Source organism: Vidua chalybeata, chromosome 5 (assembly GCF_026979565.1).
Source record: "Vidua chalybeata isolate OUT-0048 chromosome 5, bVidCha1 merged haplotype, whole genome shotgun sequence".
NCBI lineage: Eukaryota > Metazoa > Chordata > Aves > Passeriformes > Viduidae > Vidua > Vidua chalybeata.
In genome coordinates, this window is record NC_071534.1 from 38,058,513 (window position 1) to 38,074,249 (window position 15,737).

Here is a 15,737-nt window from a genome sequence, read left to right on the forward strand (position 1 = left end):
CCAGCTCCAGGTTAGCAACAGTAGTCTGTTCATTGCTTCTGAAGAAGCTAGTGCTGGGATGAGTTACCAGAAAAATTTCCTTTCATCATTTAGCCTGTTATCTCACTTTGGCAAACAACAGTGTAGTCTGATTTGTATTAAATTATCTTTTGGGATTATGTGCTCTCTGATGCACTTCTCTCAGTAAACTATTTGCCATAGAGTATTTTAGCAAAGCCAACAGTCTACAATTCATGTTCATAGGTATAAGCAATGTTGAATTATTGCATGAATAAAGGCACTTTGAGAAACACCATCGTCCTGGTTTTACTGAACTCTCAAGAAGCACTTCTGGTAAGGGTTTGACCTATCATGCAAATCAACTTGATGTCCACCAGGAACAGCAAGGCACTTACAGAAGTTAGCAAAGTTGGACAAGGATAGAACAAGGCCAGGATAGACAAGTTGGTCAGAGCAGCAGTTTGCTCCCATCAGATGGTGTTAATCTTGAGCAAGATCAGATATATCAGAAAAAAGAGAAGGCTAGCCCCTGTGCATGCTGCCTGACTTTTCTCCTGTTTCTAGGATGTGTTCACACTCTGCACTGGAATTCATAGAGCCAAGATGTCAGTGCTGTGGGGACATGTCCCAACATCCTTAAAATCTACTGTTGTAAATAACAGATCTCTGACTGCAAACTCATATTTGAGGAACATACACATATTGTATATATAATGAAAATGTACCAGAGTGTTAAGTATGCTGCATAGCAGAGAAAGCAAAAATACCCTGCTGCTGTTAAATGAGGGATGGAGCTTTATAGATGTTTGTTTGTCTTGGCTCATGACCAAACATATGACATTTTCTAGACAAATAAGTTAGCTCATGGTCAATCCATTCTTTAAGAGTGACATGGACAAAAAGGAATCAAGGCAAGACTGGCCTGAAATACACAGTAACTTCACACAGCTCAGTCTCATCTGCAGAAAGAGACAGCTGGCAGCAGAGTCTCTTTTGCTAGAGGTTGATATCCTGGATGCCAAACATGCAACACAATGTGGCTACAAATAGAGACTCATGAAAACAGGCACCAGGGAGAAAGATTATTTCATATTGGAAGGCAAGATCAGTATTTAGAGATACCTACAGGAAAACCACTCTGTTTTTGTAATACATATTGAGTCTTACAACAAAAAACTTAAAATCTAAGGGGCTGTGATTGTGATACCACCAAGGCCAGCAATGGACATTGCCTTTGGTCTGTGTCAGGCACATCCAGACAGACAGTAGCAGCAAGTGCCTGGGGGCCACCAACCTCTGTTCCAGCAATGCCACCATGGGGCCAGTCTCCATCTCCCCATGGCTCTGCCCTGCTGAGGAGGTGCCCAGTGCACATGGCTGGGAATGCAGACATTTGCAGGCTTTAGGAAGTATACAAGCAGCCCCAACATGCCAACACATGACATTTTTTTTTCCTCCAGGACAGAGAGCAACCTGAATTTTTAATTGTTGTTCCACCCTCAACTCCCCTTCATCCCAGCACTGGAACCACTGGAAAGAAACATAAAATGTAACTGAAACAGCACTGAGATAAAGCAGATTTTATTTGGTTAAGTTTTATTCATGTGTATGGGAGCAGTATGAGCTTTAGCAATCCAAACAAATAATCCAATGGGTAGAATTTAGGTGAATCTTTTGCCAAATCAGCACAGCTGCCTGCGGCTGTTTCATCTGGAACTCCTGCCGCTGCTGACAAGAAGGGGCTGAGCAAGGGACAATAGATGTGTAGTGCTGGCGCATGGGTCCCATAACTCATCTGAGGTGGAGGAACACTGGTATCCCTTTACACGGGCTGCAGTCTGGGTTTCTAACATGAATAGATGCTGCTCCAGCTGCTCACACTGCTGAGGGGGAGAGGAGTCAGAAAAGCAGCATCTGACCTAAGGCACAGACATCAAATGTCAAGACCCAAAAAAGGAGAATTAGCAAGGTATAATGAATCCCAAGGAAAAAGCAGGTTTGATAGGTAGCGTAAGGAGCAGGAAATCGTGCAAGGAGTTGAAATTAGTGGCTACACAGGCATTAGTCAAATTCCCTTTTATATAAGCTGTTTGGAGCAAGCTAATTTAAAGATAATTTCCATGGCACTCAGGAAATAAAGTTGAACAAAACCCAAAACATGGAAAATAATTAAGGAAAGGAAAGCTGTAGGAAATTAGGTGGGAACACACACACAAGAAGAAAAAAAGGATAGCCAGACCAGGCAGGATTAGAATTTGTTTTCCCCATACACATCTGCTATCTTTTCAGCCTGGCACAGTTCAGCATTTTTATTCTTCCTGATCTTTTGCAAATCTCAATGCAGAGATGCTCTGCTGCTTTATCATGAGAGCTGTAGTGTCCATGAGTTACTCAGGAAAAATTGTTTCTTCATTGTAAACATATAGATAATTAACCAAATTATATCATCTGGGACAAGGATCACTGCGAAGTCCTTAAAACTTGGACAGGAACAACACAATGTGCATTTATGTCCAGAGTTTCCGTAAAAGCTCTTCTTCACACATGTGTTGAAGATCATTACATTAACTTAAGACAGAATAAATGCTATTATGACTCAGTAGTAATCCTTTCTGTGAACAGCTTTTGCAAATCCCACTCTGTCATTCCCACGATCAAAAATACAGTAAAATGCAGACATGAAGACATCTCCTAAAATCCAGAGCGAGCCAGTGCGAGTGGGGATGTCGAGAGACTGAAAGCCACTCATGCAGAAGGTTTGGTCATCAATAGACTCCTGGAAGGGAAATCACGTGTCCTTGCAGCAGCCTGCTCCATCCCCAGGTCAGGGAGTGAGGAGCAGGGAGCAGGGAAGCTGCTGATACTCACCTTTATGATGTACTGCTCTGCTGCCAGCTTGTATTCATGGTGTCCGATCGTGAAGCTTACGTGAGGCAAGCTCGACAGTCTTCTGCAGTCTACAAGAAACTGGACACAATGCACTGACTGAGATCTCTTTGTCTTTCTTCAAGTACTGCTCTTTGAATTCAAGGCTTTTGGAGTAGCTAATAGTGAATTTACTACAGAGAAACAGCATCAGGCTGACTTACAGCCTAATACTGCCCTCCAGCTTTCCTGTACTCGGTGAAACCAGCCCAGCAGCCCAGACCACTGCACCCTAGGGACCCTGAGCTGATCAAAATCCTTGCAAGTCCCAAAAGAAAGGAGGTGAAGGGGCTCTGATATCCTCCCTGTGCAACTCAAAGGCAAAACTAAGCATGTTAGCCCCAGCCAGCCTACATCAGCAAGGTCTGCTGAGCAAAAGTTCTCCAATGCTCTGGCCTTGACAGGGCAGAGGGAGCTGCTCCAGCCACAGAGGCAGCACCCTATGGCTGCAGTTCACCCCAGGTCCTCCCATAATACCATCACTTTAGGGGAAAAAAAAAAAAAGCTAGTGAGGAACACAGCACTTTATGCTTAAACTTTGCCCTGGAATGGGATTTAAAGAGTTGAAGGACTAAACTCTGGCATGATCATTAATGTACATACATAACATATTCAGTTACAGTAATTTCCTGGCCTTTCTAGTTATTTCATGAAACAGCTAGTGTGGGAAACAGAACTGCAGAATGCTCCAAGTCTCAGAGGAATCTTTGCTGTAAATGGTGGTGTTTTAAGTCATTTTTTAGAGGCTTCCTAGAAAGAAAAATCTGCTTTTTGCTGTTTTTCAATCTATTTTATGAAAACATAACCCTACATCTCGTGTACACTTACCAACTGTCATACCATTAGAACAAAACAAATCATGGGACAGAGAGGAAAAGGACACAAAAAGCCAGTAAAATGATTTGTAGGATACTAGAAGCAAGACATAATTCTTTTACATAGCTATTACAGAATAGTACATCCAGAACAAATCAATCCTTGCTGAAAAGAGATGAAAGTTCTGGTAAAATCTGGGATGGATACATTCATTTTTACTGGGATAAATTTGAGCCAATATGTGCAGTCTGTCTATGATTGCTAAAAATGAGTCACAGAAACTCTTATTTCCAGGATGCTTTTTTTGTGAAATCTGAGATGCCAGATGAATGTTATTAAGTCAATACTGGTGTATATACGAACCTACACAGCAATGACCCATTCCTTGTTTACATTAGGCTAGTATAAGTACATTGGAAATAGGTATTTTATCTATGTTCATTAGCATAATCCATTATAAAATCAACTTGTTATCAGAGCGCACTCTTTGGCATGTATCTAAAAATTTGAACAAAATCAAGATTAAAGGTTTGATTGAAAAAGAATCAGGAGCCTCAGGAGTTATACAGAGGTCACTGCAAGTCCTCCTCTTACAAATGACAGTAAATGAAGAGTCCACTTTTGTCTTTGCTCTTTGTCCAGTGCACTGGACAATTGCAATACTCTTAATTTTCTTCCAAGAGTAGCTTTGGGTCAGGATCAAGACAAATTGAGATTAGCTCAGTTGGTTAGAACATGGTGCTAGTAACACCAAGGCTGTGAGTTTGATCCCTGTATAGGCCATTTGCCTGAGATTTGGACTTGGTGATCCTTGTGGGTCCCTTCCAATTCAGAATATTCTGTGAAATTCAATGTTAAAAAAAGCAACACACTGCAGCTTTGCTTGAGCACTGAGCTTTGGCAACGTGCTGGTGACCTATGGGAGTCAGCCAAGGGCCAGCAATAGGCATGGTAAAATAAACTGCTCTTTCCCTGGAGGCAGGACAGAAAGGGGTGGTGAGGAGTGTCGGCAAGGGAGATGAAGGAGACAGCAGCAGGGAAGAAAGGAAAACCAGGAAAGGGTCAGTGGAGTAAAGTTCAGGAGGAAGCGTAAGAGCCAGCAAGCCTTGTCCTGTGCCCTGCGAAGAGCCAGCATTGTGAGTGACACTGATATGCATCCCTCCCAGGAGCTCTGGCATGACATACCAACTGCTCCACTGCAAGATGACAGTGAGAGGCTCTGTCAGTGAAATCACTGTGGGGCTGCCATTAAAATACCATTCCCTTTCCATCTGATGCTGACATAGCTGGCCATCAGTACCAAATCCCTCCTGGCTTGGGAGAGCCAACAGCTAGAGCTGGGGACCTTGAATACCCTCTGAGCTTCCAAAAGAAAATTATCTCTCATGCAGAGTACAGATCAATTCCTCAAATAGATGTCCCCATTATTTCCTTACACACCAGTATAGAAGATGAAGTGAACATTTGGGAAAAAGACTAAGACAAGACATATAGGTCAAAAGCGGTTTGGTTCAGAGCTCAGTGCTGTCCTGGAGACAAGGCTTATCACTGGCACCTGTCTAAGCCATCAGTTCTGTTATTTTCCAACTCTTTGCATCATATACCAGTTTCTCTCTAGCGGTTTTCTGGCTGTACAGTTTTTACCTCTCCAGTATTTGATGGACTTGCCCCAATATATGCCTGCAATCGCCTGATTTGTGAAGAGGGGCCGGTGATAAGAGAAGTGCCTGAGTCAACGATGGCTTCGCAGCCGTGGGAGCAAAATGCCACCCGGCCCTGGATCTTTATACTGCAAATGAAAAAAAAAAAAAAAAAAAAAAAAATGCAGCTTTAAGCAAATGGCATATACACTGTGACTGATATACTATATTATTGCTAGCTAAAGTACCAGAGTACTGACTGAAGTCAATTCCAGACAACAAGTGACAGGACAAGAGGAAACGGCCTCAAGTTGTACCAGGGTAGATTTTGATTGGATATTGGGAAAAATTTCTTCACAGAAAGTATTGTAAAGCATTGGAACAGGCTGTCCAGGAAGTGGTAGGGTCATCTTCCTTGGAAGTGTTCAAAAGATGTGTGAATGTGGCTCTTGAAGACATGGTTTAGTGTACTTGGTAGTGGTGCTGGATTGACAGTTGTACTCAATGATCTTAAAGATCTTTTCCAACCCTAATGATTCTGTGTTTCTATGATTAAAACTAGCTGCCAAGCTTTGCTAAAGACAAGAATGTCTGTGGACCCACTTTTCTCTCTCGAGACTCCTACAACTCCAATCATGTGCTTCCTGCTGATGAATTTATCCTCACCCCCAGGTATCTGCTCTCATCAATTTAGGCAGTGTGCTAGAGGTGGGACAAAGAAACACTGGCTATTTCGACCAAAGTTAGCAGGTCAGATGAAAGCAGGACCCAGAGCTAGATTCTATTCCTGGGTGCCTTAACCTCTTAACTGAACAGTCCACCAAGACTCATCTTGACCTCTGGTGTATCATATTAAAATATACAACATGCTCTTCCAGACACCAGCTGCCCACATCACACCAGATTTAGAGACCTAACAAACTCTGATCTCATCCTGGTGAGCCCCTCTTTGAGGGGCACAGGGCTAAAACACTGCAGCTGAGCCCTCCTGCACCATGTCACCAGGTGTTTCTGTCACTGGGGGTTTACCTAGGGAGGTGAATTTCACCAGGGTTTTTATACATACATACATACATACTTGTTCATGTGTATTTGCCAGTAGCTTTTCTCAGTGACTGGGACCCAGTGGATTGAACCTTTGTAGAGAGAATGGTCTATTCCCCCCAGAATCAACTCACCGCCATTCTCGGTGTCATCTCCTCTGAAAACAGAAAACAGTTTAACACAGACATGGGAGTGTGCCAGTATGCACCAATGAGATTACACTTAAAAAGCAAAAGTCAAATCACAGCCCTTTCTAAATTCAGATATGGATGGCTGAAAGGGATTATTACTAAACTATCACTGTATGTGTTCCAACTCAGACCCTCCAAACAAGCTCTGAGAAGACTTACTGTTGGCACCAAGGTAGGCATGGGGAGCAGGCCGAGCCAGTTGCTACTCTCAGCTCAGAAGAAACACTAGAGAAATAGGTGGAGTTGCAGCTAGGTCCAGATTAGGGAACAGTATTTTTCTGAAATGTGGCTATTTGGGTGTAGCACAGCACTTCTGTTCATCTGCATGGGCCAGCGGGAAACCTCTGGCGACTGACATGGTAAGTCTGAGCTGGGAACTTTTATTTATGACCAGCTCCAACAAGAATAAATCTCTGTTCAAAAAGCCATGGTCCTCCCCATAACATTTTTTTTTTCATGCCATAATCTTCAATGTCAAATTGAAAAAAGAAACAAAAAACAAAACAAAACAAAAAGAAAAAAAAAAAAAAAAAAAAAAACACAAAAAAACACCCACAAAGACTCAAAAAATGGGGGAAATGTCTTTCTTGGGTTGGCTTTATACAGATGCACAGTTGTTTCTATCAACAGTTAAAATAGATTTACTTCTGTTTTAGCAGTGTCAATTTTAAAGACAGACCTTTTCAAATAGAAAGAGAAGATTGGCTCCTCTACCAGGTGCTGGTTCATGATGCTGTCAAACACAGGCAGAGCATTGCCCACTGCTAAGGAGGGGTAGCCTAAGCCCAGTACACCATCAAAGTGGGCAAGAACAAAAGTTGTTCCTGGCTCAAACACTGACTCGCCGAAGTCCTGTCCCTTGATGGAGATGTTACTTATCTGTTTGGTAAAAAAAAAAAAGGCAACAAAAAACCAAGCAAAGAATAACCACAACTGGAAATAATGACACCACCACTAACAAGAAATTAGCCATATTTCTGATCCATATCAGTAGATTCATTCAGTTTATAAAGCCTGGCTATCTTTGTGTCACTTGTATCAACATAGCACATGCCCATTTGGCACGTAGGCAGCAGTGATTCCTTAGAATGCCTTAATTATATGGCTGCTTCTTCATAAGCCCATAAGAGGATCCAAGAAGACAAGCAGAAATGAAAAAAAAAGTGTGAGGCTTTTGTGTTGGTAGCACAAAGCTGGGGCAGAACCCACACCTCTCAGCACTCAGCTTGGTGGGACCTCACTCTGCCCTTTCCTAATCCAGACAAAGTTTTCCAGGGCAAGGCCAGTATCTGAGCTGCCCTGCAAACAGTTGGTGTGGAGGCTGACAGCCATTTAAGATGGACACTCACCTGCAGTGTGTCTTTGCCAGCAATGCCCAGAAGCTGTCCTGAGCCGTACTGCAGGGAGAAGGCTTCCCCTCCGTGCTCATATGAATCTGACTTGAAGGACTTAAATTTCTGGTGCACCCCTACACAAAAAAAATTACATCTCTACACTGAGGGGAGGTCCTGGCAACCCACCCACTCCCCAATGCAGAACGAGATGAGATGTAGGAGAACCAGATTTTTTCTCAGGAGAAAAGTGTTGAAGAAGTACTGCAGGCACCTCAGTTCCCCTGGAGACCCCAGTTTTTCTGTACCAGAGATACAGAGTGGTAATTTTGCATTTTAGAAGAAAAATTAGAACAGAAATGGGCATTTCCACCTCTGTTGGTAGGTCTTCCAGGTCTATTTTCATGCCTTTACCTCATGGTGCAGAGGGTCTCTGGACAGTTGCAGCCGGTGCCTGCCCTGGCTGCAGAGTGACATGAGGGAGAGAGGAGCAAACTGGGGAGAGGAGAGTAAGGGATGCTCCAAAACCCCCCCACTGCAGATCCCTGCTGCAGGCAAGCTTCTCGGGAAAGGAGAACTGGGCAAGGTCTCTGGACCCAAGACAAGAGAAGCATCGAGGAGAACAACATTTCTTACTGCAGGCCTCGCTGATGCAGTAAGCGGACGGGACCCAGAAGTTGGAGGAGCCGGTGTCAAACACGACGGTGAACCTCTGGGGCGGTGTCCCCACGCTCACAACCCCGTAGTACTGCGCCTGCGGGAGAGCAACCCGCTCAGCCCCGGCAGCCTCCAGGCAGCTGCTCTGGGGAAGAGCCCTGATTGGGAGCATCCCACAGCGCTCCCTCAGGGGCTTCTGTGCAATTCCATTTAAACGTGAAAGCACTCCACACGAAACGCGTCTGGTTCCACAAGTGGCTTCAAGCAGCAGGTTTTACTCCAGATGAATGAACAATGGTGTGGCATTTTTAAAGCCTTTTAAGCAAACATTCAGTTGGGTTCCCTATGGAGTCAACAAACCCTCTTGCACTGGCTTCAGGGGTGGTAAGGTCATCCTCAAGATGAAACTCTCACATGACCACACAGACTTTCAGGCTGTTCCTTACTGATGTCAATTAGGAAAGTCAGGATGACCTTCCTCTGCCAGCTTCAGAGGGCTCCGACCAGTGGCACAAACACTGTCTTATGTGGCCGCCCTTTTTCCTTTGTAATTAGCAGCTACTATAGCAAGTCAAAAAGTATTGTGTTGCACAAACTGTTTCTGATGTACTGGACAAAGTTCATCCAGCAGATGAAGAAACCACTGACCATCCCTGGATACCAATTGAGACTGAGATAATCTGTGAACACGTGAATGCTGGACTGAAGTGCTTATCCACATCCCGTATACAAGTCTCTAAGTGCTCCTATCTGGCCCTGGAAGAGCACTTCAGCATTAAGAGACCTATTTTTAGGAGAGGCATTTCTGGAATTCAATCACAGATAGAAAAGCAATAGCTAGTGCCAAACCTTTTTCAGCAATACAAGTATTTGAATATGTACATTCAAGTGCATACTTGTTAATTAATAAACTGACGTTTCTGACCCCAGAATATACAGCCTGAATGAGATAATCTTGAAAAGGCAAGCAAGCATGCATTTAAGAGAATATCCAACCATGCAGTAGGATTCTATTTCTTCCTGCATTAAACAAACTTAAGGGATTTTCATTAAAAAACAAACAAACAAATCAAACAAAAACAAAAACATACAACCAGAGAACCCACATACACACTGCAATAAAACCGTTCCTGATGCTACCTGAATATGCTGGGGAAGTGGGTTTTGCTTTGTTGTTTTGAGAATTTCATTTATCCTTCTTTGAAATAAGCTTTAAAGCAGGTTGAAGTGTTTTAGTGTCCTTTGTTCTTCTTCACATACTTATTTATTTATGGCCCTCAAGTGTCAATAAGTTCTTGCTGAATGAATTTGGCCTTTCCTTTGATTCCATTCCCTGTTCAGGTGAAGACTTCACAACATTTCTGCAGCTTAGTTTCCCTTGAGATAAGCATAGCAGAAAAACCAAATAAAACAGAAAACAGAGACCAAAAAAACCGGACAAAATTCTAAAACCAGGAAAGACAGATTACAAAATGGTAGACTTGGTGACTTGCCTGTCTGAGATCCACAGAAATTAATATTTTTTCCTTTTTCAGTTTAGATGGTAAATCCTCCCAGGTCAGTCTCCAATATTTAATACATATTAAACTCCGGAGATAAAAGCAGAAAAATAAAAAAAACTCTACTTAAGTCTTTATCATCACTGATTTGTGATTCCATCTGATTAAATAAATGAGATTTGGAGGATTTTTTTATGACACAGAAGCATCCAAGTGTCTGGTAAATAGAATATGACTAAATGAAGCAATCAGATTCTGCTGTGAAAAACCCTGTAGTTCGCCAAGACTGATACAGGCAAACCTCCCATATTTCTTTGGGGACCCAACCGAGTCCAACACAGATCTATACAAAAGTAAAACTGCTGCTCTACATCAGCTTTCTACTCAGGTCTCATATTATCCTAGATCTAGACATGCTTTATTTTGCAGATTGCAACCTGTTTTTTTATGATCTAATATTTATAGCATAAAGCAACAAGACACCATAAGCCCTATAATTTCATTGACAGACTCGATTTGAAATGTGCTGGGAAAAAAACTGGCCTTCAATAGTCCTAATGACTAGTGAGTCCTAATGATTGCATTACCAAAACTGTACTTACATTCATGTAATCATACAGCCTTTCTGAAGCAGCTCCTACTGATAAAGCAATATCTGCAGGGAAACAATGTAGATACCTCCGGGCAAAAACATCAGGGTGGTGATTCCTCCAAAATTCCTCTAATTCTCCCTTTTCCTTCAGCTGTTTCTTGATAGATTTGAATCGAATCAAGGGGATTCTATGCAAATAAAATAAACACACAAAAAAAACCCTGATTGTCCTTCCTAGAACGGTCATATACTCTGTTTTTTAAAAAAAGGGTTTCTTTTTTGAGACCTCAAGTAGCAACAAGCACAGGTCACCCCATGAAGCCAGCTGAGATGTGTGCCAGTGAAGCCAGACATGTTTTCTTACCGTTCCACAGCCACGATGAGTGGGATGTAAACCACAGCCAACAGTATTGCCCTCATGGCTCCAAGAGGTTCAGAGTCTAATGACACTCCTTTGCTCAGAAGTCCCTTTTTTATGGCCTGTTGTCAGCTGAGGGCTGCTCGCCAGGTCAATCAATGGCAGGAGGTCAGTGCTTTGGCAGAAAACTGATTAATTTACTCTCAGACTAACCGCTGGTTTGTGCAAATAGTGGTGTCCAGTGGAGCTACTCAGGCACAGATAACCAGGGCACAGTCTAGACCAAACAGACACTTAACTAACAGTCCTTAATGTCTTTTACAAAAATACAATTCATGGGGTGAGCTTGGCTCCTGCTAGAATGAGAAAGAGGAAGCAGTCCAAGGACTTGCTGCTTTTCAAGCTTGATTTAGTGAGATGTTGCTCAGAAGTGTTCAGTGCAGAGAAAGAGGACATAATATATAACCACTTCCCTTCTGCATGGAGACTTTTCAGCAGGGTTGAGCTGACATTTGGTGGGCTTGTGACAAGTCACCCCCTAACAGCTGAAGTTTAATTCCCTATCTCTGGGAGAGCTCCAGTCTAAACATAAATGTGACTGCCATGCCATAAAATGGATCTTCAAAGTAAAAAACGCAACAGTACAATACTGCAAAATACAGTAAAAACCAGAAATAATTTTGCACACATTTCAGCAAGACATTTGGAAGAGCTGTCTTGGATTTATTTTCCTGCAAGTTTCCTGGGGTTAGTGGCTCCCACTCCTATACTTGGGTTCAAGTCAAGCCTGCAGAGAAATAGTGATGTCAAAAAGAGGCTGATTTGGCAGAGCACAACCCCCAACCCCTCAGCTGCCCAGGAGGAAGCAGAGCACTGAGTTTGCAGTTTACTTACAAGACTTTTTGAATCTTTCCTCTGCACAAGAAAGAGCAGTAAGCAACCACATACTGCAGCCTAGCATATATTAAAGCTAACTTTGAATAATCAGCCATTTTTGTTCAAAAGGCTATGGTAGGATGCTGGGAAAAGAGCAACCACTTTTTTTTCCTCACAACACACCATGTATTTAAAATAAATGGCTCACTATGCAAAGGTGAACTGGAACTAAGTAATTCTCCCAAAAGAGAGCAGATGTGCAACAGCACAGCAAGGAATGAATGTCAAAGGACATGGAGGAAGCAGTTGTCATCTTCTGCTCCAGCAGCAATGTCAAAAAAAAACATAAGAAAAACCCAATCACACAGCATTTGTGAGCCAAGAAGAGGTCTAAATGCCTGTCACAGTCTTCAAATAAATACAAAGCAAACAAAAATTGCTCCTTTAAGTCACTTCCCTTGCTATGTCAGACTGATTGAGGAGGGGTATGAGAGCCTTAAAATCAGTAAGCTTAGAGCTCTATTTATTAGTTCCCCCAGATTTTGAAATACAGTTTGCTTTTTTCAATGTACCTCCAAAATTGTAAGGGCTAAAAAAACTCAGCAAAGGCTGAGCCTGGTGTCACCACATAGCTGTGGGCAGAGCTTTGGATCTGAAAAAGCACCAGCATCTCTATTATAATATCTTGTTTCAAAAAATAATAGAATCTCAAAAATTCATCTTTTATATTGATTTCTATTTTATTCTAATTTTTTTCAATTATCTATCTCTGAGTAATAGTCCCCATTTCTCCTGAACTCAGAGGTTTTACACAAGTTATCAGCAAACGATCACATTTTCTGCCCCACAGTCATCCCAGCCACTGAGCTGCAAGAGCTGGGTGCTGGAAATGGGGATGGTGAGCTAAGATGCAGCCATTTGTGAAATCTAGAAAGAAAAGGCATTTCTCAAGGAGCCCCCACCTGTCACTTGATGCACAGCAGAGCAGATGTCATGCCCTTGGGTAGGGCAGTGTCGCTTTGACAAGAGCAAGACAACGTCTGTGCTGAGTGCCTTTATCACTTGAACTTTTCCTCAAATGCTACAAATGCTTCTGGGAAGTCGATAATGTTCCTGTTGGAGGGTAACTTTGAAGACATGAAGCTTTCAAAACACCACCTGGGTCTGCTGTGAGGACTGCCTTTTCCTTAGTGCCTCCACTGAGTGGGTGATTCTCAGAAAGAACACAATTGTTCATTTTACTGCAAGTGTAGTCCTTTATTAATCCACACACAGAGGTTATTCTTTCCCGAATTCTCTGATCTTACTCTATGTTCCAAGCAGACATTAATTTAGCTAACAGAGGTACAAAATGCAGCAACAAAAGGTCATTGTGACCTTTTTTGATAAGCTGGAATAATGATTAAACTACAGTGCAGAGGATCCCTAAGAAATAGTTATCTGCAGCTTAAAAGTTCCATTAAGGAGAAATAATTCAAGTAGAAAAAAAAATATATCCATATCCATATCTGCAGACATAAAGTACTTTGCTAAGTTATTTGTCTACATATGGATTATTGAGAAAAAATATGCCTAAACTATATCATTAATATATTCTTAGCTATGCTCTTGTGTTGTTATGATTAGTAGGTTATCTGAAAAGATTTGTCTAAAAGACGAGACTTTGCTGTGGATGTATATTCATTATTAATTATGCCAAATGCATTTGGTTTTCCACACCTGTAGTCTGCCATGCCTTAAGGGGAGGAACCCTTGCCTTCAAAAGTTGCCACAGCTGCTTAGAAATGAAAAACAAATACAACATCCTGCTGACACATTCCCCACAGTGGTCCTCTGACAGGCCACAGAGTAACAGTAAAAAAGCAGTAAGTATCTAAAAGGAGATGCTCATGCAGTGCAAACTGGCTTCTTGCTTCTGGGATGCCATGCGCAGCACGTCCCACCATCAGAGAGGGAACTTTCAGGCCCTCTATTCCACAGCACCACCACAGATGACTGTGACATCTTTGTTCTCCAGGCTTGATACTCTGCCCAGCTTCCCCATCCAAAACTGATTTTATGGCACTCAGGTCTCAGCACTCACTGCTCTCCGTCCTGCTGCAATACTGTTTCCCAGGTGCCCTCTCTATTGTTCTCCTCCATACACTTCATAGCATCACTGCTGCATGGCATAACCACTCATCTTGTGGGGAAAAGGCTCATAAACATCCTATAGCCTATACCAAATTGATAGCTAAGAGCTGCTTTACATTTGAAAGCAAGTGATAGTAGAGAGCTCTATATAGCTAGATTTGACCAGAAATCCAGAGGCAACCTTAAGTGGTGCCTTTTCCTCAATTTTCTGTTTGCTCTGCCTTTCATCTTTCAAGAGTACATGGCTCTCAGCAGTCACAGATTTTGGTAGTATAGGACCTAATATATAAAGACCAATTGCAGATTGTTCAAAGTATTCTCCCTAAATTACAGCAAGCGTGGAAAATTACAGCAATGAGCTGTAGATATCAAAGCAAAGAGCTAGGTGGTGAAAAGGGTATTTTACCTTAAAACGCTTTGCCAGCTTTCACATCCAAAGTTCATAGTAGAGCCATGGTCAACACAGAGGCAGGACAACCACAGAAAGGGCTGGGTTGGAAGGAATGGTAAAGATCATGTAGTTCCAACCTCCCTGCCATGGGTAGGGACAAATAGGAGTCCCCAGGAAAGCTTGAAATAGCACCATCTCAACATGTCAAACTATGCAGAGGTTCCTATACATGGGAATGCTCCTAGAAATTAGAACTGAATAGCAAAATAGGTTATGATGAGACTAGAACAGTTTACAGCAGCACATCTAAATAGCTATAACTTTACAAAATCAGACTTATTTCACTCATAACAAGTGAGAATCTTGATGGAATTAAATCCATGGGAGTTTCTCAACAGGTTTTGGTACAGACACAGGAACTGCAGTAGCACAGTTGGAAAGCAGAGGAAGAACAACCTTGGCAATTTGTGATAGCATATTACAATTGGGATTCAGACAAGTAGTAAAACAATGTAATGAAAAAGACCCTTACAGACAAGAAGTAAAACATAATAAAAAAGGCCCTAGACAACCAAGAGTGCCAGAGGCTATAATAAATACCATTAAATTAGGAACATAAACAGTAGAACCACTCAAGATAGCAGTTTGCCAAGTATTTGTGTTAAAGCTTTAAGGTAAGTACTGGGTGGCAAGTTACGCTCTGAAATCCAAGTATTTGCTACCTTTCAAAATACATCCCTGAAAGTGCCATTCATCTTGAAAGTCAGTCAAGTGTTTAGAGGTATTTTAAACAGCAATTTGATCATATCTGACACTTCTGCTGAAAGTTTCATGAAAGTTAAATATCTGAGCTTAAAACTTTGGTCTGCTGTGGTGTTTACTTTCCCAAGCCCATCCTTGCTGCCTGCATTGGTTACACAGACAACACAGCTGCAGCAAGAACTGAGGGGCTGTGACCCTAATTTTGCTTGGGGCAAAATCAAAGAATATTTTACAGTGCGCAAGGGGAGGAAAGAAGGAATGTTTTGGGCGGGGGGGCAAGTGAGTGGGAATGTGGGGAGAGAGGGAAACCTGGTCCCTGAGTCGTCCTGTCTATAATCCCCGTCACCAAACACTCATTCAGTTATCAGAAGCATTTCAGAGCCCTTGAGATTAATGGCTGGTGCCATGTAAACAGAGCCTTATACTGGGAGGAATGAGTTACCAACAGGCCAGTGTGCAGCAGAAGATCAAGGCAGCCTCCTGTCCCTCGCAGTGCCCACCATCCCAAAACAAAATCCCGAG

The 15,737-nt window shown here is 42.4% G+C and overlaps 1 protein-coding gene across 1 annotated transcript; it reads right to left on the reverse strand.

Annotated features, from left to right (window-relative positions):
- Positions 1-1,670: 1,670 nt before the first annotated feature.
- Positions 1,671-11,115, reverse strand: LOC128788235 (cathepsin E-A-like). The gene is made up of 9 exons (XM_053943158.1): positions 11,060-11,115; positions 10,706-10,883; positions 8,584-8,701; positions 7,966-8,084; positions 7,296-7,495; positions 6,460-6,582; positions 5,386-5,530; positions 2,869-2,967; positions 1,671-2,776 (listed from the first exon to the last, which is right to left on the reverse strand). The coding sequence occupies exons 1-9, from the start codon at positions 11,113-11,115 to the stop codon at positions 2,597-2,599; spliced, it is 1,218 nt and encodes a 405-aa protein (XP_053799133.1). The 3' UTR covers positions 1,671-2,596.
- Between the last annotated feature and the right edge of the window lie 4,622 nt (positions 11,116-15,737).

Coding starts and splice junctions, on each gene's coding strand:
- LOC128788235 (XM_053943158.1), bottom strand. CDS start 11,115: ATGAGGGCAATACTGTTGGCTGTGGTTTACATCCCACTCATCGTGGCT. Junction 6,583..7,295: donor TTCTCTTTCTATTTGAAAAG/GTCTGTCTTTAA, acceptor TTCTGTTTTCAG/AGGAGATGACACCGAGAATG. Junction 5,531..6,459: donor TGGCAAATACACATGAACAA/GTATGTATGTAT, acceptor TTTCATTTGCAG/TATAAAGATCCAGGGCCGGG.